This window comes from Schistocerca americana, chromosome 3, assembly GCF_021461395.2.
Source record: "Schistocerca americana isolate TAMUIC-IGC-003095 chromosome 3, iqSchAmer2.1, whole genome shotgun sequence".
Lineage (NCBI taxonomy): Eukaryota > Metazoa > Arthropoda > Insecta > Orthoptera > Acrididae > Schistocerca > Schistocerca americana.
The window spans coordinates 982538108-982565707 of record NC_060121.1 but is presented as its reverse complement, the minus strand read 5'-3'; the positions used below and the strand labels follow the sequence as shown (position 1 = coordinate 982565707).

Genomic DNA, 27600 nt, shown 5'->3' with positions numbered 1-27600 from the left:
CTTCTCCTCCATACAAGCTCTAGCTACTTCAACATGATCTGTTTTCATCTTTCTTGATTTTCCATACTAGCTAATTGTTGCCAATACATTTGTATTTTATTAACATGTAACATTACACTTTGAAATTTAATTCAACTGATACTTTCATGAATCCCTCCCTCCCTCTTTCTCTCTCTCCCCCCTCCCCCTCTCACTCCCCTCCCTCTCTCCCCCCCTCTCCCCCCCCCCCTCTCCCCCTCTCTCTCCCCCCTCTCTACTTTGTGACATTAGCAGTTTTTGTAACATATCCTTATAGAAATGTGTACTGTGATATTTAACTTCCACATATATGGAGTTTTATAACCTTCATCCATTACTTTGGTAGGAATAAAGTTTTTATATGTAAAGAGTTATTTGGAGTATGGAATATTATTTGTTGTAAAGTTACCTCTCAGCTCAGGACAACATTGTGACATGAAATCCAGAATTAAATTCATCTGTCAAATGATGGTCTGACATAGTATTTCTTCACGATACATATGGTGGCAGGAGAAAATGCATATAAAAGATATCGAGATGTGCAATCTTTCACAGCCAGTGGCTCCTCCTTCTGGCAGAAGGGTTGAAGGGCTGAAGGAAAGGGACTAGTGGGGTTTAGGAAACGGGGAGAGCTACAGAGAAGTCGCCCAGAACCTCATGTCAAGAGAGACTTATTGGATGGGATGAAAAGGAACGACTGATTGTTGGTGCCTGTACCAGACGAGATTTGAAAACCTAAGAATTTAAGGGTAGAAGGTAGGGTAATTAGCAAGACACAAATTACTGAAAAAATCATTGTGCAAGAGTCAGTAAGAGTGGAACATTTAGTGTACTATACATGCTAGATACATTATGGGACAGGGAAAAACAGACAGATTGGAAACTGGAAGATACAGAAAAATAAAAGGGATTAAGAAAAGGGATACTGAAAAGAAATGCTGAGACCACAAACATTTACATAAATTTAGGCCAGATGAGTGGCAAGAACCAAACACATATTGTAATGCCAGTTAGCACCTGCAGAGTTCTGAGAAACTGGTGTAAGGAGAGAGAATCCAGATGGCGTGTGTGGTGAAGCAGGCACCAAGGTCATGACTGTTACCTTGTAGCATGTGCTATGCAACATTATATTGTATATCACCAGTATACGCCCTCTGTCTGTGTCCATTCATGCAAACATAAAACTTAATCATAATCATACCCATGTAGAAGTCCGACTTGTAACTTTGTCACATATTTGCTCAATTTTTTGAATTTTTTTATCCATACATGGAAAAACATTAGTTCCAATTATTACTAATTTGGTGAGATTTATTTTTATAATTTTCTTAAAATTCAAATAATTTTAGGCATATCCTAACTGAAAAAAGCTGTGTTAAGCAAGGTAAATAAACAAAACTTTTACACACACATTTACACACGTTTTCAGTGGAACCGTGTGAGTAAATAACTGGTCACAGCACTTACAACACACTATCTTTAATTAGTTCAAAGTGTTAGGCACTTGACAAGCTCATGGTATGAGAAAAAACATTTGATACAATATTCTGAACAATTCTATGTAATATTTAGAAACAAAGTTATAATATGAAATAAAACCTTTTCACTAAACTGTTCACGAAGTCGCTGATTTCATTAATGAGACTTGATTTTTACAGTTTCAATTGCCACACTTGTTTCTACAGGTATGTGTGCTGTCACGAAGCTACCAATATTTTTCAACTTCCAATGATTGAAGAAAGTTTTTGTAAAATCTAACTGAATGATCTGCATAATTTTCACCTGCCAAAAAATTATTTTTGTGATCAGCTCAGTTGTTGTGCATGTACTTGTAACTTCTGTCACAAATGGCAGTTTTATGCCAGAACACACTACAGCAGGGCTGTATATTGAATGTTGACCCAAACTGTAGTATTTAAGAGTAAAGAAACTGGAATGCACTATTGTCGCAAAGTAATACCTCAATCACATAGTTGTGTAATCATACAATATGTTATGGAAATGATCAGCATTAGCACAATTAAATCATGCATTTGCAAGCTACAGCCATTAGGTCGCTGCCATCTCAATTTTGACATTTGACAACAGTTCTCAGACGTGCAGTAACGTAGTTTCTTTGTCCAGTGTTTCTGTTGTTCCTTTCTCCTTCCTACATCTGTTCTGCATGTCTCACTAATGTGCTTCATGGATAAGGCTACAGAGAGCTGCCTTCAGCTCCCCTTGCTTCAGTTTTGTGTGATTTGTAACAGCTGTGCCCATCTTGATGTTTGTTCTCTTTTAGTAACCTAAAAATATTTACTGGAATATATTTGATTATTTGTGTTTTCTTTTTCTTTTTTTGCAGATGTCATTAATGTACTTCTCAGCTGGGTACGTGTTGGACTGGATTTCAATCTTGCACTAAGCCAACCACAACCGGGATACAAAGTGCGTCATATAAAGGCAGCTGTAAGACTTGTCGAAGCAATGTGTCATTGTGGGGATACTGTTGTCACACGGCTTGTAAATGAAGAAAACATACAGTCCCGGCTCCTAGATTTATATCACAAGGACCACATGGCACTTTCCATCAAATTAATGATCCTCCGTGCGTTAGATGCAAGTCTGTGTTGTCAACAGTCTGTTGAATGCTTCCTAGGAGGAGGAGTGAAGAAATTCAATTACAAAGAATTTCAAAATAATTTTAAGTTTAAAGAAGAGGATGGAAAGAACTGTTACAAAAATAGCTATCGGACTCTCATTAGAATGTTGCAGGGAAACAGGTTAGCGAGAGTGAAATTTGCAATTAGTAGTCTTGTTAGAAAATTGCATGTATATGAAATACTGGAAAAACTTCATGACAGTGTAAGGCTGATTTTGGAGACAAGTCGTACAAACAGTGCAAATGTGAGTCACAATAATGAAACAAGCGATGTGAAATCCAAAGATGAAGCAACTGTTGCAAGCGGTTGTAGTCCAGCAGAAGTTTCTGTGACTGAAGTGTCAGAACAGGAGTTGGACATTGTTGTCAGCTGCTTGGAAGAGATACTTCACATCTATCGTGATGCTCCTCTTACTATTTCTCAGCCAAAACGTTTTATGCCAGTATGTTCACAATTTGAGATATCAGCTTGCCCTTATGATCCATATCCGGCACTTTATGCTTTTTTCCGCTGTCATCGCTTTCTGGAGACACTGCTTGTGCTGTTGTCATGTCCAGTAACAGCAGGTTACTCACCTATTAATGGTTGTGTGCAAGAGATACTGGCAGCATTGCTGGAAACTCTTGAAGGCATGCAATTTCTATCAGCTAATCCAGAAGTAACAGTGGCATTACTCAGAATACTTTTAGTGCAGCCATCTGCTATCTCTCCAGGTGCACCTGAAGACAGTTTAGATGAAACTACTACATTAGCAGCCCCTGCACAGCAGTTAGGGCTATTCATGGCATACTGTTTGCAAGCTTTGCAGTATATTGATTCTTTGTTTGATGCAGCTGCTAGTTGTAATGGTCAACCAGACCCAGATCAGACTGACGTCTTGGAAAATCTCCACGGACTCTTCAGTTTGACATTTTCTGCATGCGGAAGACATTCGGTAGTACACGTACTGTCCAGAGGAAATGCCATAACACCTTTATTACAGTTTTTTGCCCAGAGTTTTGACCAGGTTCAGAATCAACCTATGCTGGGGCAACAGATGTATCCAATAAACAATGCAAAACTGAAGACATCACCTGGTAGATGCTATGCTGCAGATCTTATAGTTCTGGTTGTGAGATGTTCAGATTATGTTCCATTCTTACAGAAATTTGGTAAAGAGACTTTCGAAATTGCGTTAAAGGAGGAGCATAACCCGTCGTCGAGACTGTTTGAAATTATTCCTTGGCTAAAGCCCATCAAAATTCCATCATTGTTTGTGTATGATGACATCACTGCTCTCAGTGAAATTGTTAAACAAAATATTGATAGTGTAACAATGTTGCCAGGAGAACTGATAACAGCCTTGAGAATACTAAAATTCCTGGGGATACCTCCAAGGGAGAAAGATATGTCCTCTATGTGTGGAGCTGTTGACTGCGAAGACTACGTCGAACTGAAATATAAATATGTCATTCTTCAGCTCTTTTCCCTTGACGGTGTCTCCAATATGGTAACTATTTTGCAAAAATTGTGCGAGTTCTACGAGCAACCTTCTTTACATGCAATAAATTTTATTGGCCAGCAAGGTGTTACCTTGGTCTCATTAGTACTGCCAACTGTCCAGTTACTGCGACGAATGCTTACGTACGTCATCCATTGTCGAAATACTGACTTCAAGGATCTGACAGCGGTGTCGGTGCTGCTGCAGACATATGCTTTGATGCATGCATATCCAGCATCTGCTCTTGGTTTCACGGATTCACAGCGTGTTTGCAGAGAAATAATTGAAACATTACTGGCTTACACACAGCCTGTTTCTTCAGACCCACACTCAGAAACTGAGGCTCTCAACAAAAGTCTTTGGACTATGATGCTAACTGAAGTTGTAAAGTATGTGATGACAAGTCCATATACGTTTATTCCTGGTTTGCTGATTCTGTCTGAATTGCTCCCACTGCCTCTGCCAATTCAAACGAGGTCACCCTTGTTAGAGGACGAGGTAAGATTATTACTCATAAATTTGTTTTGAAATTACTACTACAGCTTTCCAGATGAATGTGTCATTGAAACATGTGATATTGTATCTCCAGGTGATAAGAGCGGTAAATGGTCGAAAATTGTGGAGTGCTCATCTACATCCTTTAGGCAGCAACCTACATGAATTGATTGCAACTATAAGTGGCAGCAGCTTTCAGCCTCTTCTCCAACTGCTTAGAAGAGTGTGTGTGCAGCTGGCAGATTTGGCGGCTCCTTCAGCTCTTGTTGTAAGTCGTGCTATTCTGGACACAGTGTTAGCAGAACTGCAGTCCACACAGCAGCTGCCGCCATCGTCGGCTGTAACCACGTCCGCCACAGTGTCGGCCACTGCTACTGCTACCATTGCCACCACTACAATGACAACACCTGCTCCTGTGACAGCTACTACTACCACTACTGCTAATACCATTGTTTCATCTGCTTCCTCTACTGCAGTAGTTCAAGGTAAAGATCTCAAAATTAAAAATGAGATAAAAATTATGGAAGATGTAACATAAAATTTTGCTGTTTGTTGTTCAATTTCAAACAAAATTTTAATGTCTTGGAACTCAATAGAATTGTGTTATTTTTATATTACTCTCTTGTAATCACCTGCAAGATTGCATCCTATGTTATTGGAATTGGTGCTATTGTAGACAGGTTTTCTGCTTTAGAAAAGAGTAAATCTTCATCAAGAAATTACCACAAGTGTAAAATTAGATAAAATCAAGCTTAAAGAGAGCTTTATTGACAGCTGTTCTTCCCTCTTATTGCTTGTAAATGGAACAATACAGGGAATCGGTGATAACTGTACATTGTATGCAGTACACCTTTGCTGGTAGGAATCCGTACAGTTGGATTGGGGAGGAAAAAACTTCACAATGGTGGGGAGTCCATTGTCAGAGGATAGTATGGAGTAAGGGAGATGCTGATCAGCCAATAAAAACTCTACCAATATAAGATTCTGTCATTGTACACAATCTATTGGTCCTGACTATGAAGAACTATCCTTGTATGTAGGCTCTTGAAGACTGCAATACCATGTTGAGGGGAACAGTACTTGTTCCCACTGGTTGTCAACCAACAGGTAATTGATATGGCCACCCGTTAACAGGGATTTGGATTGCTCAGAGTAAGAATACATTTTCACTTCAAGGGACACATTGTCCTGCACATATTCAACACAATATATCCAGTGCCACTCACTGTCAAATGGTATTTAGACTGCAGATTTTTATGTAGATGTGGAATGTGGCTCATCAAATGACAATACATCCTGTAGGTTAATGATTATATGTCTTTTCTGTCTGTTTTGTTATCAGTTCTCATCACGATCTTATATTTCAGTAAATTTGTACTTTGGCAATGTTTAATCTCTTGCAGCTAGGTTTAAAATATAATTTTCACTGTGGTCAGTTTCCTTTAGTGATCATGTACTTTTCTAGCTCTGTCTCCTAAAATGATGGAAGTCCAGCAAAAATGAAGTTGTAAAATAGGCAATACATAGCCTGTTCCATCTTCACAGAGTTTATGTTCAACATTTCCTTTTTCAACGTATACCTCTCCTTTCTTTCAGACTGTTGTTAAGGACTGTCTTAAGTAGTATCTCTTCTCTCATTCTAATCACACATTGTGTTCAATTATTTCATTGTTAATTACTTCCTTCAATTTTGGTTATTTATCTTGAAAATCCATAATTTTAATTGACTGTAATGAGTAAATAGTCTTCACAAGTTTGCTGCCAGATCACGTTGTGCAAATTCCACAATATTTCCTCGGAGCAACTGTCTGACATCTTCAGGTGGTTCAACCTTGCTGGTTGAACCACCTGAAGATGTTGGACAGTTGCTCTGAGGAAATATTGCGGAATTTGCACAATATGATCCGGCGGCAAACCTGTGAAGACTATTTACAACTTATCTGCTGGGGAAGCTTTAAGAGTCACATAGTGTAATGAGGTTTTAAAATTTTATTCTGCACATACTTGGTTTTGCCTAAATATTGCTAGCGAGCTGTCATAGTCACTTCATTTAAAAAGTCTTGATTCACTGTTATGGTCCCCCTGGCTTATTGCTGGTGAACTCACACTGCCCACCTATAGGGGATTCCTTTTGTGTACAGAAGTAACTGAAGGTGTATCAAGTGCCGTGTGACTTACAGGCAATAATTACACAGCTGTTATTTTCCTCGATCTGTGTCCGAACTGGACTAGTTTTTGAAGGGTAATGATCACTCCATTTACTGATCATTAAACCCACTTTTATCTATTTATGCTTTTGTTACACATATGGCAATGGAAGATTTGTAATTAAATGTGTGTAATATGGTTACAGGAAGGACAAAGCTCTTTCTACATTTTTTTCTGAAATGGTGAACAGTGAATACAATATGTGAGGAACTGGCACATCTATCAGTTATTGCTCATGCGTGCTGACCACTGACATATCACACTATCTGGTGTACAGCTATTTCCAATTGATAAAGTGTGTAGAGGTAGTCAGGGAAGGTGAACAGAGAACCACTGGTTGTGTAATTGGGGGCTGAATGCAAAAGCCCTTATGTTCACTTTTTCTCAATGTCTCCTAATTTGTTATACCCTTACTTTTTTCTACTCTAAGTCTTAGCTTCTTTCTGAACACCTTTCCTTGCCCCATAAAGTTTCTTGGAAAAATCCATTACAAGTTATTCTGAAATCTTTACTATTCCCTGCAAACTCCCATTTGACTTTTTCTTTTGCCCTGATACACATTACACACCTCTGAGCAATTAGCAATTACTTGAAGTTTAATGCTTTCATAACATTGTATCTCCTAATAGCCACCCCTTTTACAAAACTGTAGTAATATATTCCTAAGGTCATTAAGTATTTACTTAAATTTAATTTGCTAATCTGTTCCTTGTCACTTTGAAGTATCCATTGTTAGTCATTATTTAGCTATATAAATTTGTCTACGTTTAAGGTGGAGCCGCTTCAGTGACCTCTGCAGTGACTTCAACGGAGCTACCATGTTCTGGCCATGCAGCAAGATTGTTGAACTTCTTGGCCTGCCTCATGACCCATGCCTCAGTTAAGGCTGCCATTCTACATTTAATGGTTTCTGGAGGGCGGTATGCAGCACTTCTGCCACAGCTCTGTGCAGTCTTATGCTACCCGTCTGACTCAGCTACTCATATACAGGCACAGGAATGTGTTGTCTCTGTACTGCAATCTCTGTGTGATACAGAGATTGCACTAGCTCCAATTCCAGGACAGGGGCATTCCACAACTACTGTTACACATGAAACATATCTTGCCAATGTACTACCTCCCCGTGAGCTGCTGTCTGCTGTGTGTTTGGCATTGTTAGAACATGTGGCTAATGTGGAACACAGTTTTGCTACAATGCTTCCAGCTGTTCGGACCTTCCTCATGCTCACAGAACACGACTATGGTTTTGCTCTTCTAAAGAGGTAATGATTTTACTATGTATGTATACAATGCTGGGAAAAATGCAACACCCACAGAGACAGTCATATAAGTGACAAGTGAGGTGATATATAGTTCATCATTGGAGGAGTATATGACAATAAATTCAGGCCACCTGAAACACATGTCACAGTAAAGGGTTCCCAAATACTTGCATCAGTATACAGTGTACCCTCCTCTGGTGACAAAGCATGTATTCTCCCATGCAAACAACCATAAAGGTGCCAAATGGCAACCTGTGATAGATTGTCCCAAGAATCTTGTGCCTTTTGTTGCAATTTGGCAATGTTTCTTGCAGGCCTTGGAGAACGAATGAGTCCCCACGTCATCATGTCCCACACGTATTCAGTTGGCTGGCCTGGGAAGTTGTGCACCATGAAAAGCACATTGCATCACAGAAGTTGTATGTCGATGTCTATTATCCTACTGAAAAAGCACATCACCTTCCTGTTGAAGAACTGGCAGTAAGCATGTAGATGATAATGTGTGCAATGTAGTGGGCACTGGTTACTTTTCCCTGTAGGAACACCAAATGTGACCATGAGTTGTAACTGATGGCCCCTCACACCATGAAGCCTGGGGTTAGACGTATCCTCTGTGGGCGAATGCGCTCAGTAATAGGCAGCTCATGAGGACTGCTCCATACATATATATGTTCATCACTCACATACAGACAGAACCTTCTCATCACTGAGGACAACAGAACATCATTCCACTCTCTAGTCAACTCTTATCACAGCACCAGAATAGCCATGCTTCGTAGTGTCATCATGTCTGTGGTAGTCTGGCCAGAGCCACACGTGATTGTAATGCTGCTGCTGCAAGCAGTTTTTTCCCCAGTGATCTGTGATGACACAGAAGGTGCAACACATGCCCAGATTTCTTCCTGGAAGGCGTTCAGTGGGCAGCCACTGCTCGCACAGTGCATCGATCTTGACATGCCTCTGTACCACATGGAGGTCCAGAAGCTGGTCTGCAGGTGCAGCAATGTTCCACAGACCACTATTGGAAGCAGCAACAGATCACCAATATATTGTTTCCAACATGTGCACCGATCTGTTGATACAGCCATCCAACTTCCCTCAGGCCCACAATGTGACCCCTTTCAAATGGCTGAAGCTGTTCAGTAGCAGTATGTACTCATTGTTGGGGCATGGTTGTACCCTAGAATGAATGTTGCACACATTATTCACCTCGAAACTCAGCAAAGTTACTACCTGCAGAGTCGAAACAGAGGGTGCAGATACAATCCTCCTGAGCACCACCTGATCATAGATGATCGTGGCTAATGAATCAGTAGCACTACACTCCCTCAGTATGCATATATTATACTCTGGTGCCACTGAACACATTCTTTGATGAGAGTGTTGCATTTTTTTCCGGCAGTGTATATCCTTATTGTTTGAAACAAATCTGTTATTTGTCTGTTAAAGATAACACATGTCAGCATGGAAGATTGTGTTTCTATAGCACTAATATGGTGGCTCGGTTTTTCTCAGACTCTTCTCAGAAACATATATAAGTATAGATGATATAAAAAAATCTTACAATAGTCACTATGTGTGAACCCATGTTTCTAATGTAATTTTTTTTTTTTTTTTTGCTTTGCTTAGCTGTATGGAGAAAAAGACAGATGTATTGAGAAACCTGTTCCACAAATTCTGTACTGGCTTCAGCAAAGATAGCTCAGACTGTTTATCAACTCTGTCTACTAGTTTGGAATTTCTAAGAATATGTATTTCTTTGGATGAAGAAGAGCCAGGTCTTGGTTTGCCACCAAGAAGCTTTGTTATGACAGTACCAGAACTGGCAAGAGTTCTAGGGTGGAAAAAGATAGATAAAGATGAAGCAGAGAAGCAATGTGCTTCTGACAACCTTGAGAAGAGTGCGGGTGCTGAATTGCCAGTAGATGCTACAGAGAAAGTGCTGAACACTTCGGACACAAAAAAGCATCCTCTATATTGCCTTGAGAAACTACTTCGGGTGTGTAACACAGTTATCTAGTTTTTCTAAGAAATAGAGATTTAATTGAAATGTATAATTTAATTGATTTGTTTTCTTTTTTTGCCATAGGACTGCAGCACAGAAGAGGATGCACTTGAAAGCCTACATGAAAATGTTTCTAGCCTCATCCATTTATTAGAAGATGAAGGAAGTAAACCAGTTGAAAACAAAGGTAATATACAATTGTAGTATTTAAAAAGTGTTGAAAACCATATCAGTGGATGTTATTTATTTTTTGAAAAGCTATTTAATGCTTCATGTATATTTGAAAAATCGTGCTGTAGCTCTGGGTATTTTTGTTTTCTTTAATTCATTCACACACCATGTTCCATAAATCACACCATGAAAGAGAGCCTTCAGGGAAGTGGAATGCTTCAAACTGGCTGTTTCTGTCATAAAATATACTAGGAATGCATTACAAGAAGTGCTAATCTACTCACACTGATAAGTTTGGGAATTACTCCTAAGTTACTGTGTATACCTAAATGAGGAGAAAATCGGTTACTTTGGAAAATGGCCTGGACCTTCTCTTATATGACTCAGCTGCTGTTTTTTTCTGACACTTCAAAAAAAAGCAATTTCTTTACCCAGATCATATCGGCTGCATATACATTGACAATGTCCAGTTTGACTAAATTCAAATGTTAAAGTCATGCAGAATTTACGTCTGTGAAACTTAATATTCTGATAACTTTTAGATGTAGCTAATGAGGTATCCCTTTAACCTTGTCTTCAAAAATCTGGAGATTTTCAGTTTCGTTCTTGAAGATTGGCAACCTGTTATAAATTTTAGCACCAAATATAAAAATAAATTCTGAATGCTAGACAGATATCCATAATCTACATGGAAATTATTTTTACTTCTAGTATTGTGGATGTGAATTGCAGAATTCATTGTAAATTCATTTTCGTTTTTAAACACAAATACCGTTAGCCAATATACTGGGTGCATCACCAAAATTTGGATAAATTTAACAGTTTATTTAAACGATATGCTATTATCAAAATGATAAATGTTACAAAAAATTCTTTTATGTGGTATATGGGGAAACTCTATAGAACACAGTGATTCAGTGTTTCAATCTCTACATTTAGTAATGGCCCCCGACATGATCTGAAACACGCGCTTACCCGACCTAATATCTGAGGTATATTGACCAATGCTGCCTGAGTGATGACCCTTAATGACATTATATCGATATGTTGAGATTATTGGAGACCCTTTCACTTATGCTCCATTTAGTAACCAAGTAACGAAACCAATCCAAGTAACACAAATGTGGATTTATTTATAAACCTCGGAACAATAACAGAAATAAGCCTCTTGTGACCCCATACATTATGAGATGTAGAACAACTGTTATGAACAGTACAACTGGCTGACAATCAAGGGTCAGTCAGCACTGCTCCGTGCATATATATGTGCAAGTTGCTGGCAGACGGCGTGGCAGAAAATGGCGCCTCAGGCACAGACCTCCGACAGGTGGCTTCCAGCGACCGACCCACGTTGATACGGTTAGTGGCCCATCCAAACACACACACACACACACACACACACACACACACACACACACACACACACACACACACACACACACATTCCTCCTGTGGAATGGTATGTATCTCAATGAAATCCATGGACTTATGGATCTAAGCCCTTAGGTGGAGTTGCCAGTAATTTTTTGGTACTCAATGAGAGTTCAGTAATTAGTCACAATTCTGAGTAATCCTGTTCTGCAAACTTTTGGATATTACATGCAACAATCCATAATTTTATTAAATTGTGATTTTTCATATTTTCACTTTCACTGATATGTCTGTCTGCTCATTTGTCACTGATGTCTTCTTGGGAACATTTTGACTCAATTTTTGCAATTTACGACATCATAGCCCATTCTGTGCATCATTTGATAATTAACTTTATCAACATTGTTATACTGCATTAAAAAATATAATCACTAAATTAACTTCTAGATCTATTGGATTCTTTTATTTCCACATTCAGTGCTGTGTTATGTGGTAGGAAGCAACAATAAATTTATGACTGTGAATGTCATTTGTCAGATTATCCATTTGAAGATGCTGAGCTGGTGTAATCTAATTAGTGTCACCAGCTGTTCTTTATAGCTAATCATCTCCTATTTTAAAATGCATCTTGTAAATTCACTATGATAGAGGCTGTATATTTAAAGCCTCACTGTGGCAAATGTGGTAAAATTGAGTATACTGTGGTTATGCTAAGTTCCAGCATGCACTTGTTTTATGCAGAATTATGCCTCTTTCGTACATAATCTAAGAAATTTTGTCTGTAAATTGTTTGACTGTCTTTCTCTACTCCACTATTTCAGCACAGTACAGGAAATGTCACAGAAATTTGCAGTTTTGCACAAATAAAATTAGTTCAGTGCTGTTTTTTCACAGCCCTGAAGAATTCGTTACATTTAGGAACCCGACACAATTCATTAGCATGTAAAAAAAAAAAGTATGAGAGAACAGTCTAGAATTTTACAGATAATACAGTTCATTTTATGTAATGTTAGCTTCTTGTGGTCTAGGGGTTAGCATCACTGCCTTTCGATCATGGGGTCCCACATTTGATTCCTGGCTGGGAGAGATATTTTCTTCACTCAGGAACTGGGGGTTCGTGTTGCCCGAATTATTTCATCTTATCTTCATCAATGTGCAAGGTGGTCAAGTGGTGTCAAATGGAAAGACTTGCACCATGCGGTCATGCAGTACGAGATGAAGTGTCTCAGCCAATTATGCCATACATCTACATCTACATACATTCCCCGCAAGCCACCATACGGTGTACGGTGGAGGGTACCTTGTACTAGTTATTAACTACGACCATTTCATTTCAGTTTCATATAATGTGGTGTTGCTTATGTTTATTTTATAAGGACTATATTATCCATGAAAAAGTTTAGAGTTGTAATATTATTTGTCTTTTTATTCTATAAACATTCTGTTTCAGATTTTACAGAACCACTCATTCCAGCTCCAGAATCATTGCTGTCTCAGTTTGCTGTTCGATCCGTTTATGTTGTTGGGGAAGTAGATGATGAAAGGCTGAATTCCACTTACTGGCTTGCACCACCACCTGTGGATGATGCTGATCAAGACATGGAACAGGTTGGTGCCATTATAGCTCACATTTCACTATGTCATTGTTTTTTGATTTATGGAGAGAGAGGAATTTCTGTTTTTGTGTAAACTGCAATTGTTAGATCTCTGCACACAATCTTTTTCTGTTTTCTATGCGTTTCATCAAGATTTTCAATATGACACCATGTTCCAACTTATTATAGGTTACCTGTGATCTTATGGAAATTACAAGGCAGTATCTACCAGACTTTCATTTACCTATGGAGACAGAGCGTTTGTATCGCATAAAAGATCTGGCCGCAGATGATGAAGCTGAACAAATGAAGAAGAGAGGTGAAGAGATGAACAAATATTTGTCACCAGAAAACAAAAACAAACGACCATTCAGTGAGTGTCTTCACAGTTCTAGTTTTAGACTGTATTATTATTATTATTATTATTATTGTGGGTAGCTCATTTTGATGTAACTGGTGGAGTATAAACCTAACATTTCTGTTTCCTAGTTGCACCCATGCGTGGTCGTGGGTTTGGGAGGTCTGTAGCCCCACAAAGAGGTGACTTGTTTCGTTCAAGACCTCCAAATACTTCCAGGCCACCTTCCCTTCATGTTGACGATTTTGTAGCCCTTGAAATCTCAGGGCAGCAGCCCACTGGTCCTACAGGCTATAATAAAATATCTATGCGTACAAAGGTAAATAGAAATTTCAAATGTTTTCTGTATTCAGAATATTATGTTGTATAATGTGATGCTTGTTCAAACAATATTTTCCCCAAACTGATGATTTATGAAAGTTGTTTCTTGCAGGACATGATTTCAACAAGACCAAGGGGCCGGGGAAGAGCATTCGCTTCAGACAGAGGACGCTTTTTTGGCTCAGCTGCTCAATATAATCGTAGGGAAAATGGACGTGGTATGTGTGACACTTTCAATTTTCTCCTTAACCCCACAACTTTGCACACTTTTCTTTTCATCTTTATTGGCTAGTGCTCTTCAGAGCAAGAAATTTAGGAACTATTTTTATCTAATCAAATTTGTACTTGGCAATGTATGAAGCCTGTAAACTATATAAACATAAGTATTCTGTTAGTTTTACAGTGCTTCATTTATCAGTTAAGACTGTCACAACACATTCATATTGTTTAGCATTAATGATGCAACACAATTCTAATGTCTGTGTGTGATGAGAATTTGGCTTGCCTAGTAAGTATTTGAATTATTTAGCAATGAATAAAAACTCACAGGTTATATTAGCATTGTGTTTGCTATATTATCAAAGTTTACAATTATTCAAACTCTAGCAGGACATTGCAAGTTTCTTATTTGCACTTTTGATATTCTCATATTTCTTATTTTGATTTAACACTTGCAGTGTTGATGAAAAGTACCCGTTCTGTTTAAAATAAAACATAACATTGTTAACATAATGACAAGGAAAGCAGAGGAACCATGATTGTGCAATACCTATTGTAATTAGTTGTCGTGTTGTTGAATTGGCATCCCTTTGTAAGTAACTAATCGTTGCTTTCAGTTCTCCTTTTTATGTGCTGAACCATTAATTTCTTAAAAACATACACTGAGGAGGTTGCTGAATATCCCGTTGGGGTATATCTCGAAACTTATTGTAAGATTAAAAATGCGTACTGAACTTGGACTCAAGCCTGGAACCTTTCCTTACATGGATAGTGAGCTATCCAGGCAGGACCTACAAACCCCCGCCCCAAAACACCCATCTCTCTCTCTCTCTCTCTCTCTCTCTCTCTCTCTCTCTCTCTCTCTCTCTCTCTCTCTCTCACACACACACACACACACACACACACACACACACACACACACACACACACACACGCACGCACAGCTTTTACTCAACTAAATAAAAACTTAAAATTATTGAAGAAGTGCAGAACAATGGAAACTCTGCAGCAGGAAGAAAGTACGATGTGAGTGAGGGTTGTATACGTGACTGGCAAAAACACAAAATGCATCTTCAAGAAACAAATGGTAGTCACAGGCATTTTGCAGCCAAAAAGCAAAGCATCTGGACCTCAAAACAGCTCTGCAATTATGTAAATGAGAAGCGACAATATGAACGTGCAGTGGCTAGTGAAGTGGGCCAATTCAAAGCAACTAGGCATCACCGGTTTCAAATCTGGCTAGGGCTGGCTACCATGATATTTCAATACAGATGGATTACTCTTCCAGAGGAAAATACCATCACTCAATGACTTCCAGACAATCATGAGGTAAAAGTAGTAAATTTACACTGCTATGTGATAAATTTGCACCGTGAACATTCCTGTGTACCACTCAACAACACCGTGAACAGGAAAAGGGAATCCATTGTCATGATATGAACTGGCAGTGAAGAGCAGCAAAGGTGTGCAATGATGTTGTGTGTAAGTGGTGATGGAGAAAAACTACACCTATGTGTTATTTAAAAAGAAAACTATTCTGAAAATATCAGTGAGAGGTATGTTGGTGAGAGCAAATCCAGAAGGGTGAAAGGACCCTTGTGATTGACTGGGTGACTCATGTTTGGCAATGTCACCCGGGTGCAGTACTGAATTTACAAAACATGTTGGTACTGGGCAGCTTCCGTGGATATACAACTGAGGAAGTGCGACACAAGTTACAGAAAGGGAAAGCTGACTTGGCCATTATCTCTCGTGGCCTTAACCCTTTCACTGCTGTGTACGTGCTAATGTGCATGCCTTTGTACCTGTCCCAGTGTGGTTTGAACGTGTTTACGTGTGCCACCAGTCCTTCTACCTGGTACTCTGAACGTGCCTACGGTTCTGCCAGGTAGAAGGCATGGTGGTGTGTGTAAACATATTCGGAGCACACAGGGACAAGTACAAAGGTGCGCACGTTAACATGTCCAGAGCAGTTAAAGGGTTAACATCCATCCTGCAACCACTAGATGTGTGTGTAAAATGGCCATTCAAAGCTGCACTTAAAACAGCAGTATATGCAATGGATGACCAATGAAAACCACGAGTTCACAACAAGTGGAAAAATCAATTGACCAGATTTGTCCTAGATCTCTGAGTGGGTGCAATGTGCATGGGACTCCATTCCACCACCACTGCTGGAAAAATCCTTCAAAATATGAAATGTCACTAACTTAGTGGACAGAACAGAGGACAACACTGTATGTGAAGATGATGACGAAAACAATGATTCTCCCATGTAAAATGTAAATTTTCACGGCCAGAATTGTCGCAATTAATAAAATATTCCAAGCTATTATGCTGCGATCGAAGGGGTTTCACTTTAAGACCTGACGTTTTGCCCCCATCTGTGGAGAACATTTTCAAGGAGGATCTTAGCTTTGTTGAATATCCGATTTCCACCCTGGCTTCTGCGAGCTCGCATGCAGTGGCATGACATCATGTGGCACAATTGGCCAATTGTGCTCACATATTCAAAACGTGTGACGTCACGCCACTGCGCATGAGCTCGCAGAAATGGAATTTTGCTGCAGTCAGTAGTGAGCCAAGGTGGAAATCGGACATTCACCAAAGCTACGATCCCCCTTGAAAATATCCTTTGCAGATGGGGACAACACGTTAACACGTTGGGTTTTAAAGTGAAATGCCTTCGACCACAGCATAATAACCTGGAATATTTTATTAATTGTAATGATTCTCACACTAATAGTGGTGAAGAAAGTGATGATGAATATAATCGTTTTGGTGGAATTTTTTTTGTAAACAAAACACAAATTAAAGCTAACCTTTTTTTTCTTTTTCTTTTTTTTCCCACTCTTAAAATTGGTTGCACAGATTATTCAATGACATGGATTATTTGCGTGTATATGGTAAATAACATTCGGAGCTCACAGATTACTTTTTCAAATAATATCTACATTGCATGCTTTCTTTTCATTAACTGATTTATGCAGAGACTGCATGTAGAGTGGAAGGTAACAAGCGCAAGTATGTGCTGCCAGGTGTAGAATTATATATCAATCCAAACCATGTATCTTTTCTCAAAATATGTATGTGAGAGAGAGAGAGAAAAGTAATGCCTCTGAATTTTTCACGTGAAACCTAAACTTTTTTAAAAAACAAATGTTATTGACATTCTACATTTTTATTTTTCATACCTACATATTTATTTCTCAACACAGTCACCCTCGTGAAGAATGCATTTCTTCCATCGAGACCAGTTTGTTGATATGTCTCTGTAGAACGTTTGACTTTGTTGATGGAGCCACAACCGCATATTTGCTTGCACTGCTTCATCACTGTCAAAGTGAAGTCCTTGAAAGTGTTCTTTTTAAGTTTTGGAAACAGATGAAAATTGGATGGTGCCAGGCCAGGACTGTATGTAGGACGGTCAGTGACAGCGGCCCAAGGCATCGGATTGTTGCAGATGTTTCAGCACTTGTGTGTTGTCATGTTCAAGGATGGGGTGCTCCGTGTGTGGGTGGATTCTTCAAATTCGTGCTCTCAGTTTTCTGAGTGTATTGAAGTACCTTGCAGAGTTTATGGTGATACCTTTAGTCATGAATTCCAAATGCACCACACCTCTTAAACATCCCAGAACACTGTGAGCATGACTTCGCCTGATGATGGCGTGGTCTTGGAACTATTTTGGTGTCAGTGATGCTCTGCAACAGTTCGCCATTTACGCTCTCTTGTTTTTGCGGTTGAAATGGTGAACCCAGCATTCATAACCTGTCAGTGTTATTAAGGAACCCATCACCCTCATGCTCAAAGTGCAAAATAAATTGTTGACAGATGACCAATCTCCTCTGTTTCAAGTCAGGTGTGAGCATTCAAGATGCACATTGTACCCACAGTTTTCTGTACTTCAGAGCTGCAATGATGGCTTATATATGCTCTCGTGATATGCCAGCATAACACAACACCTCTCACTGGGAATGTAGTCAGAAGTTTCTGCTCAGATCACAATTTGCCTCATTTTGTGGAAGTGCATGTGAAGTGAACCAGTGAAAGAAAATTGTGTGAAAAACTGTGTTGAAACAGTCCACTGAATAGATGCTGATCGAGACACCAACCAGACACACAAAAGGATGAAAAAATTTTGCAGATGACATGCTGTCAGAAAATGATGAAAAAAAAGCACATATACTGGTGTAAAATAATGCATTTCATTTAGTGGTGTAATTTTAAGAAATAAAATTTGACCCACAGAAGATGACACATAGGTGTGAAACATTTCTGGGTAAATACGAAAATAAATTAATTGTGTTTGCATAAGCCCGATTTTCAAAACAACCCAGTTTTAAATTGCAAGCATGGAAGAACATCAAGAGGAACTTCAAACCTCAGTAAAATGAGTATGATATGCCAAACTTACACAAGGGCTGTTTCTGTGTTATCTGATGATTCTTCTCTGACGAGTTCATTACTTTTGAGCATGCCCTTCTACAGTCTGTTGACATGCAGGTAGAGTTATATCAGTGAAGTTGAAGGGGTGTTGTGCTGACACTTCATTAGTAGGTGTGGAGAAAAGGATTTCAGATAGCGTATATACCCAAATGCTGTCTTTAAATTTTTGACAACTGTGTAACAAAATGTTGATGCATTATACCACTAGAAGTGCCTTAATACATTTCACACTTATGGACATCACTTTCAGCTGAGCTTATGAATAATTTGTGTTTGTAGTTTACTGTTGACCTGATATAGTTGGTCTTGGTTCTACTGGAATCTAAATAGGTGATAGGAGGAAAATATACAGTGTGTTTCAAAAAGAATTACCTGATTTTGGGAGGAAATAAATACGAAACATGGGACATGTTGGCAAGGAAATGTGTGTTGTGTGATAAAAAACTGGAATTGGGTGTAAGAGAAAGTGACTTATTAGCTTGGTCAGCCATTACAACAAGTTGAAGTTGAAAATAATATGATAAAAACTTAAGGTTGAATTGTTGTAATGGAAATACATGGTAGGTTAACTGTTTTCTGTTATGTGTTGCTGTGCACCATGCACCATGTGGTATAAGTAAGTGGTTGCCTTTCCCTTATTTTACAAATCAACATTTCTAATGTTTTAATTTGCATTTTTATAGCTGTTATATTACTGTGTGACATCATAGGGAAAGACTTACATCAGTTGTCTTGAGATTATTTTGAACATGAGCCACAGTTTTTTTCCAATCGTACCTCCCAGTTTTTGAAACTATATCTTCCAAGTTTTGGTTTTTGAAAATTGGCAGATATGTGTGTCATATTGTCTGTCCTTTCTTCTCGCCAATGTTTTGTACATTTTAATCTCCTCGCTCATTGTCTGGAGTACCTCCTCATTTCTTATCAGTCTGCCTAATTTTTAACGGCCTTCTATAGCACCACATATCGAATGCTTCGATTCTCTTCATTTTTGATTTTCCCACAGCTCATTACTCACTTCCATACAATACTGTGCTCCAAACGTACATTCTAAGAAATTTCTTCCATGTTTGATATTGGTAGACTTCTTTCGGCCATGAAGAGAGAACATGATTGCTTTATGGATGTCATTGAACTTGTAAGAAGAAGGGAAGAGGAAATTATTCAAGAATAAATGTTTTAAAAATGCTTAAGAGTCTTGTCAGCATTAATTGATGCATACAAAACTGTTTTATTGTGCCCACTCAGATCATGCTAATTGTGGGAAAAAGTTCACAATTATTTTTGGTGTAACATTATTGTGCTCCAGAATTTTAGTGGCTTGGAATGACTAGAAAACCTATGAATGATGAAAACATACCTATACTTGTGCCCAGAATGCACAAATCTTTTGCCACCAGCCATTGATTGTCTAAGAGATATTTCCAGTAAAAGAGCAAGTGACTATAGCAGTTAACTAATTAGATAGCTATGCAGGATGTATGGTTGTTGCCAACCAGTTTGATTTTGATAATTCAGTAGATATATCGGTATTTATTTTTGTTTCCATTTAATTCAAACAAAATATACTTCTTTTCATTTAAATAAAGGAAACGAATAACTTCCTGGTCAGTCCAGTACTACTACTTTCCTTTCATTCCACACACAACTGCTTCATTCATCAAGCGAATAGTATGGTGACAACCCAATCATGCCTTTAACACGGTAGAGTGATTACATGGAAGGAAACTGAATGTAGGAGCTGAAAGCCAACAGCCAAAGCCTGAGTTTCCAGAAGCGGTATTGGACTGTTCACATGATAAGCTAGAATCAGTTTTGCAAAATTGATTTATGGTAAACCAGATTTGGGAGCTTATGTAAATGTAGACTTTTAATTTGATGGTATGGAAGGGGGGAGAGAAATATGGATAAATGGGTGCAGTATGGGTGATGCCAATGAGCCATCAGTATATGAGGGTTGCTACTTACCATATAGCAGAGATGCTGAGTTGCAGGTAGGCACAACAAAAAGCGTATCACAATATAAGTTTTCGGACAACAAGGCTTTTGTCGAAGATAGACAACACACACACATATGACTGCAGCCTCTGACAGCAGTTACACTTATAATTTTTTCAGTCTTATCCTGGTCATTTGATCACATCACTGTGCACTGAGAGTGGGGCCTCAGCTGCAGTCATTGTATGAGGTGTGTGTGTGTGTGTGTGTGTGTGTGTGTGTGTGTGTGTGTGTGTGTTTGTCTTCTATCTTCGACAAACGTGTTGTTGTCTGAAAACTTATATTGCGACAGTCTTTTTGTTGCGCCTATTTGCGACTCAGCATCTCCGCTATATGATGAGTAGCAACTTTCCTTTTCATAATATTGGTACATTCCATCCTGGATTTTCCATTGTTTGATTCATCGTATTATGAAACTGTTTAAAGAGGTTTCTGCGTGACTGACTTCAGATAAGAATTATATCATGTACTTTTGTATTCTGAAAATTGTATCTGTGCTTTTTTGCAGCAGCTGCATTTATAATTTTTTCTCTCTTATCCTGGTCATTTGATCACATCACTGTGCACACTGAAAAGCATTTGGTGTTTCTTGGAGTGACTTTTATCATTTTGTTTTATGTATTTGGGGTATATCAATTATGTTTGTGTATTTTTTGTAGTAATGTCTTGTTATGGAGTAGGCTTTGAAATAGCCCAGTCTTACATGACTTCTCATTTATATTTGTCTAAGACTTCCTGGGATTGGATAGTAAATATGTGGTAAAATATTGTGTTTTCAGAATAAATTAATTTCTGTCTCTGTTCAGGTGCATCAAGGAATGTTAATCAAATGCCACCAAGACTTGGGAACAATCGAGATGCTGTTTCACCTGTTTGGCCACAACTTGGAAATGAGGTGACAAATGCAAGCAATCAACAAGTCCAGACAACTAGAACGTTTCGTAGTCCTGAGCTACGAGATGTGCGCATGTTACCTCGTTCTGAAGAGAAGTTCTCTGGTGTGACGGGTGTTGGTGGGAACAGATTTGGCGGTGGTAGTGGCAGTGGTAGTGGGGGTGGTGGTGGCAGCAGTGGTGGTGGTGGTGGAGGAGGAGGTGGTGGAGGAGGAGGGGGGGGGAGGAGGAGGAGGAGGAGGTGGAGGGGGAGGTCGAGGTGGTCGTTCTGGGAACTGGACCGTCAAAGACAATAGTAGAGAACGGTTTGGAGGTCAGACTGTTAGAGGAGGCGGCCGTAGAGATCTTGGGAGACATGCACGATCGTTTACGAGGTGAGGTACTGGTTGTATGTTTTGTATGTATATTAGTATTATTCAAGAAGTATCGTGAATTTATCAGGTGTGATGCTGATGTGAGAGGCCACATATACATTTTCCAACAGTAAGGGAGGATTATTTTAGTGAGAATTAATCTGGCTTTGTGTGTAAGTGCTTGGAGGGTTTTATATTGATAAAGTTCGACTTGCACCAAACTGTGTGAAGCAGGACTGTCTGCCATATATATGTGTATAAATAGTCAGTGTGTTTTTGATGCATGAAAGATTTTGAGATTTGTCATGAATGATCTACTGTGAATAGAAATGTTAATTTATTCAATGATTGCATAAATATCCATAAATAAGAGTGTAAGTAATTTTTCATTCATTCCATGTTAATGTCAATTTACAAATACTGTGGTGTTTAGAAATAAATGATAACGCATCTGTGTATAATTAATGTAATATGTTGTGCTTTCCTAAAAATATTGAAGGCTTTTGTTGTTTCAATGTGATTGAAAACAGTATATTCAATATACAAGATAGCCTCATTTTTTTTAATACGAAAAGTTATTTTTGTTGACCTTTTTAAGTAAAATATTTTCTTACTAGTCTCACAGCATATATGCAAAGTATATCTTTTCTTCTACTTTCTATAGGTGATCTGCATTGATCCTTTGTGATTTTTGTTCTGTTGATCAAATTTTGTACCAGTGATTTAAATCTTAACTACATTGTACAACATTCAGTCCAGAGAAAGACGATGCATAATTTCTGCATTTCAGTGTTTTCAATCAATAAGTGTCTTTTTGTAATGAAAGTAGTTATAATTAAATGTGCAATCTTAACTGCAGATAACAGCTGTTATGAATATTAATGTTAAAACCAGTATGAAATGAAATAATCACTGAGTTTATGACACAGCTATTTTTTAAAATTGTTGAGTTCATAAGGAAGAAAGTATTGTACTTTGTGAAATACTTGTCGGACCAGATGCATCGTGTTGCACCAGTTGAATTACAGATGAAATAAAGCTGTATTTTCAAACAGTGTTGTGTTAAAGAATTTTGTTATTAAAAATACTATATTGAAAATCTTTGGCATTTTTGAATTATTATAACCTCAAGTCTTTCATTCAAGTAAGACTAGATACCCTGAATGGACTGAAGTTAATAGGTTTGTTCTGAACTCGTACCTTTGACTTATTCAGAGTGAGAATATACTTTACTAAAATTTCAGTATTCTCTTTAGACTGAAGACTAGATACTATGATCAGATTTAATTATTGTTATTATTATTCTGGATTTTACAATGAATTTACATTTTCTGGTAACCCAAAATTATACATAAAATTTGATTCCTGGTGGTTCCCATTCCATGATTTGTCATGGCAGTCTGTCCTCTGACAGCCTTTTTGTATATCCATAACATATGAGTTGTTTTTGTTCCACAAAACCAGTAATCGAACTTGTGACATCCACTTGCTTCTTGATGATGTCATTTCTAGCCCTTATACACCGGGGTATCCCTGCAGACAGTCTCCAAAAGTCCAACGCAGTTGCCATCAATCTTTTCGTTAATTGAGATTTAACTGTCCATACTTTTATCCATATGTCATAACGCTTTTAGTAGTTGTTATGAAGAATTTTCTTTTTTGATCTGTTGATCCCATAAAATATGACTGTTCCAATAGTGAGTTTTTCAATGTTCATTCTTGTATTAATTTCCTTATGTGATTTTTACTCCTAGATATTTGTACTCTTTGTGAGATGTGATTGCTCCCATTCCTTCTTCCAGTGTCAAATCGTGATGTTTTCCTTCTACATACAAACATATACATATCCAGCAATCAGTGGACCTACAGAACATGCTCTGCTTCCACGAATTTCCTCCATTCCTTTCTGTTTTGTACTTGGTTCCTCCAGGTGTCTTCAATCACTAGGGCTGCCACGTCCTTTGCCAGGTCGTCCATCCAGCTCTGCATAGGTCATCCTATGGAGTGTCTGGTGTTTGGTTTCTCCTCAAGTGCCGTGGTAAGAAGAGGAACAAATGAAGATTTGTTCCTGCTGTTACCCTGAAGGCTCTATTTTTATGCTCTTTTAATATCCTAGTGATGTATTCATTCTCTTTATCACCTTATGCCAAAATTGCGTGGTCCACCAAGCTGTAGCAATGTATAGTACTGTCATTCATTGAGGTTTGTAAGTTCTTACATTTGTTCTTTCAATTTTTCAACACTTTCTGTATTCTATATTTTATAAAGTGTCAGTGGTAGGCTGCGTTCCTGATGTAATTCCTTTGTATGTTTAAATCCAGGTCAGAGAAAGTGTCATATTTTTATTTTTGCTGTTGAGCTTTCATGCACATAGGTTCTGAATTGCTTTAATTATGATAGGATTAATATTAGATTATTTTATAGCCTTCCACATACTGAATGAATGTATTTTATCATAAGCTTCTTTAATGTCTAAAAATACTAAGTGAAAGGGCTGATTTCGAATATTTTTCTTTTCAAGTTTTTGTTGCAAATAAAATATGGTATCTGGCTGATCTTGGTGCTCTGAAGCCAGTTTGTTCTTTTGCTACCATTACCTTAGAGCTGTCTGTAAAAAAATTTTAATAATCCTGTCTGTAAAATGTGGTAAATGTATTAGTCACAGTTCTTATGAGTTTTATGTTCACCTTTCTTTTCCTTTTTTATAAATGTTGATATAAATCTTACTGTCCAGTCTTCTGGGATGAACTTGGCATTTAAATTTTTTCAGAAAGGGTTATGAAAAGTTTATGTAAATTATCTGTGCCATATTTCAACAGCTAAGTTGGAGGTCCTGTGATTCCTGTAGCTTTTCCATTCTTTAAAGAAACTTTTATTATTTCTGTGTCCCAAGACATGCCTTTATTATTTTCTGTTATCTCTCTTTCCATTATTAATTTTATGCAAAAATTCTTTCTCATTTTCTATCAACAGTTCTTTAAAATATTATTTTCCTCAGTCCAAATACTAATAATTTTGGAAGGTAATGCCACCAGGCGTTAAGTAATGTATGAAGTGCATATTTGAACCGTCAGCTGTTTTTATTTTAAACCCATATTCTACCAGTTTCGGTCTTGAACCATCTCTACGGATGTTATCCAAGGATACAAATAGTTGTATGTGTATACATGAAATGTTAACAGTTTTTTTTTTTTTTTTTTTTTTTTTTTTTTTTTTTTTTTTTTTTTTTACAAAGAAGTGCTAAAGTGCAAAATAACATGAATACTTATAACAAGAGTTAAAATGGTTTAAGCCACCATATTGCGTTAGTCATTACTTGAAATGTGTAGTGCGTGCCATGACTGTAAATATATGACACAGGACTTGAAAGGCAAACATCCGAATACTAAATGTATATAGAGCAGTATTGAAGATAAGGTCAGGACTGTAAGTATAACTTATACAAAATATTGAGATGTTAGTCAAAGATATTTAAAAGAATATTTTTGTCATATGGTATAAAAATGTCTCGATGACAAGTTATTTCGTAATGTAGAGGACTAGACTATCTTTGGTGAACATCTTGGGTACAGTGTCATATGTAAATAGAAAACGAAGTTGCTATCTCCAAGCTTAAGATAACATAGATGTTACAATACAAGGTAGAAACCATTATAAAATCTGAATGTTACATAATAGCATATTCATTGCAGATACCTGATGAAATGTATATAAACAAATGTCAATTGTATCAGAAACATAATGGAAATCGCATTGTAACATTAAAACAAACTAAAATACAGTGCTCAGAAATGGGTTTCAATGTGACGAATCAGATCCCACAAGCAAAGATATGTAGATGACACCATTATACTAGTCAATGGCAATGACAAAGTGGTCAACAAGATTTACAATCTGTTCAATAATGCTCACCCAAATTTAAAATTCACTATAGAAAAAGAAAAAGGTATTAAAATTAACTTCCTGGACCTAGAGATTGCCGGCCGGTGTGGCCGTGCGGTTCTAAGCGCGTTAGTTTGGAACCGTGTGACCGCTACGGTCGCAGGTTCGAATCCTGCCTCGGGCATGGATGTGTGTGATGTCCTTAGGTTAGTTAGGTTTAAGTAGTTCTAAGTTCTAGGAGACTGATGACCTCAGTAGTTAAGTCCCATAGTGCTCAGAGCCATTTGAACCTAGAGATTTCGAAAGCAGATAACTCACTATCCTTTAACATATACAGGAAGAAAACTACCACAGATATTACTGTTCATGAAACATCCCGCCACTTCCATAGGATGATTGACAGGTTACTAATAAACCCCATGTCTGCTGTAAACAGTGAAATAAATACACAGAAATCAGCACCTGTAAGTAATGGATACCAAGAACTGCTAGTTGATATGTCTTACAGAAAAAGAAAGAAGCTAAAACAAGCAATGGAAACTCCAAGATAGACTGTAACAATATTATGAAAAGGAAAGTTGCTACTCACCATATAGTGGAGGTGCTGAGATGCAGATAGGCACAACAAAAAATGAGTGTGTGTGAATTGCGTTTGCATGAAAGAGAAAAAAAGTGTGTGTGTGTGTGTGTGTGTGTGTGTGTGTGTGTGTGTGTGTGTGTGTTGTCAACGAAGGCCTTAATGGCCGTAAGCTTATTTGTGATAGTCTTTTTGTTGTGCCTATCTGCGACTCAGCAAAATCAAAAAATTACCCTAACTAAAGATAGAAGTATTTAAAAAATCTAGGTACATAAGTTTTCCGTGTGTAGGTAGTATCTCGGACAAAATGAGCCATGTGTTTAGGAAAATAATGTAACATTGGCTTTTCAAACAGATAATAGCATTTCAACAATACTGCAAAAGAAATTAGGTGCCAAAAAGTCAGTATATGACAGGCCAGGTGTCTACAAAATCAATTGTCAACAATGTGAAAAGTTTTACATGAGCTAGACTGGGAGGAACCTAAACACAAGGTTTCTTGAACACACAGAGCAATCAAACACGTCAGCTCTAGGCTTCCATCTTAAAGCTCATAACCACGTAATAAGTACCGTTGATCAGAACTCGAAAATACTACATCAAGTAAAAAAAGGGTTAAATGATGACTAACTGACAACCTCAGCTGCTGACAGGTGTTGTTGATATACCTTGTATGAACCTTCTGGAGGAAATTGAAATCTTTTGAAACTTTAAAACACATCCAAATAATGTTCTCTGTCAACAAAAAGATTTGAAAAATAAGGCTTTCTTTGAGTATTTCTCTGAGGTCTTTCACTTAACCTGATTTTAATCCATAGCCTGTCTTTTTGAATTATGCCACTACTCCTCCCTCTTACCCGCCATCCCCTTAGGCTTATCTTCATGATAAACCTTATAGTTTAGTTTTATACTATGAAGAGAATGCCTTACATACATGTGACAAGTTTCATTTACCATTTCAATGGCAACATCTGATGTTGATAACACTGTTATTGCACACAGTTTTCTTATACCCCCTGCTGGGTTTCTTCATTATGCGATAGTGCAGATATATTATAATGTGGTTTATTATCTGCATCCTCTGTATTACTGTGGTTCATTATAAACATTTTTGAAATGTCTGTAACTTCTCTCCTGCTGTTTTACACCGCATATACTAAACACTCAGTAATTCTATTTTTAACTTTTATTACATTTGACATAGACTTCTGCTCAACAAGTGGCCTTCACTTAAAATATGTTCTTACTCCCAAGATGTATGTCAGGCATCTTTTGTGACCTGTCCAAAGCCTTCGACACAGTAAAT

General features: G+C 37.9%; 1 protein-coding gene across 1 annotated transcript in view; it reads left to right on the top strand.

Moving 5' to 3' along the window:
* LOC124605118 (protein virilizer) overlaps positions 1–22934 on the top strand; it is a 103361-nt gene extending 80427 nt beyond the window's left edge. Inside the window, exons 10-20 of the mRNA XM_047136584.1 lie at positions 2363–4638; positions 4730–5120; positions 7616–8105; positions 9735–10104; positions 10195–10297; positions 13103–13260; positions 13437–13620; positions 13737–13924; positions 14039–14144; positions 21396–21638; positions 21718–22934. Coding sequence (XP_046992540.1) covers positions 2363–4638; positions 4730–5120; positions 7616–8105; positions 9735–10104; positions 10195–10297; positions 13103–13260; positions 13437–13620; positions 13737–13924; positions 14039–14144; positions 21396–21638; positions 21718–21860 — 4652 coding nt within the window. The 3' untranslated portion in view covers positions 21861–22934. The remainder of the gene's footprint in view (positions 1–2362; positions 4639–4729; positions 5121–7615; positions 8106–9734; positions 10105–10194; positions 10298–13102; positions 13261–13436; positions 13621–13736; positions 13925–14038; positions 14145–21395; positions 21639–21717) is intronic.
* Positions 22935–27600: the final 4666 nt, after the last annotated feature.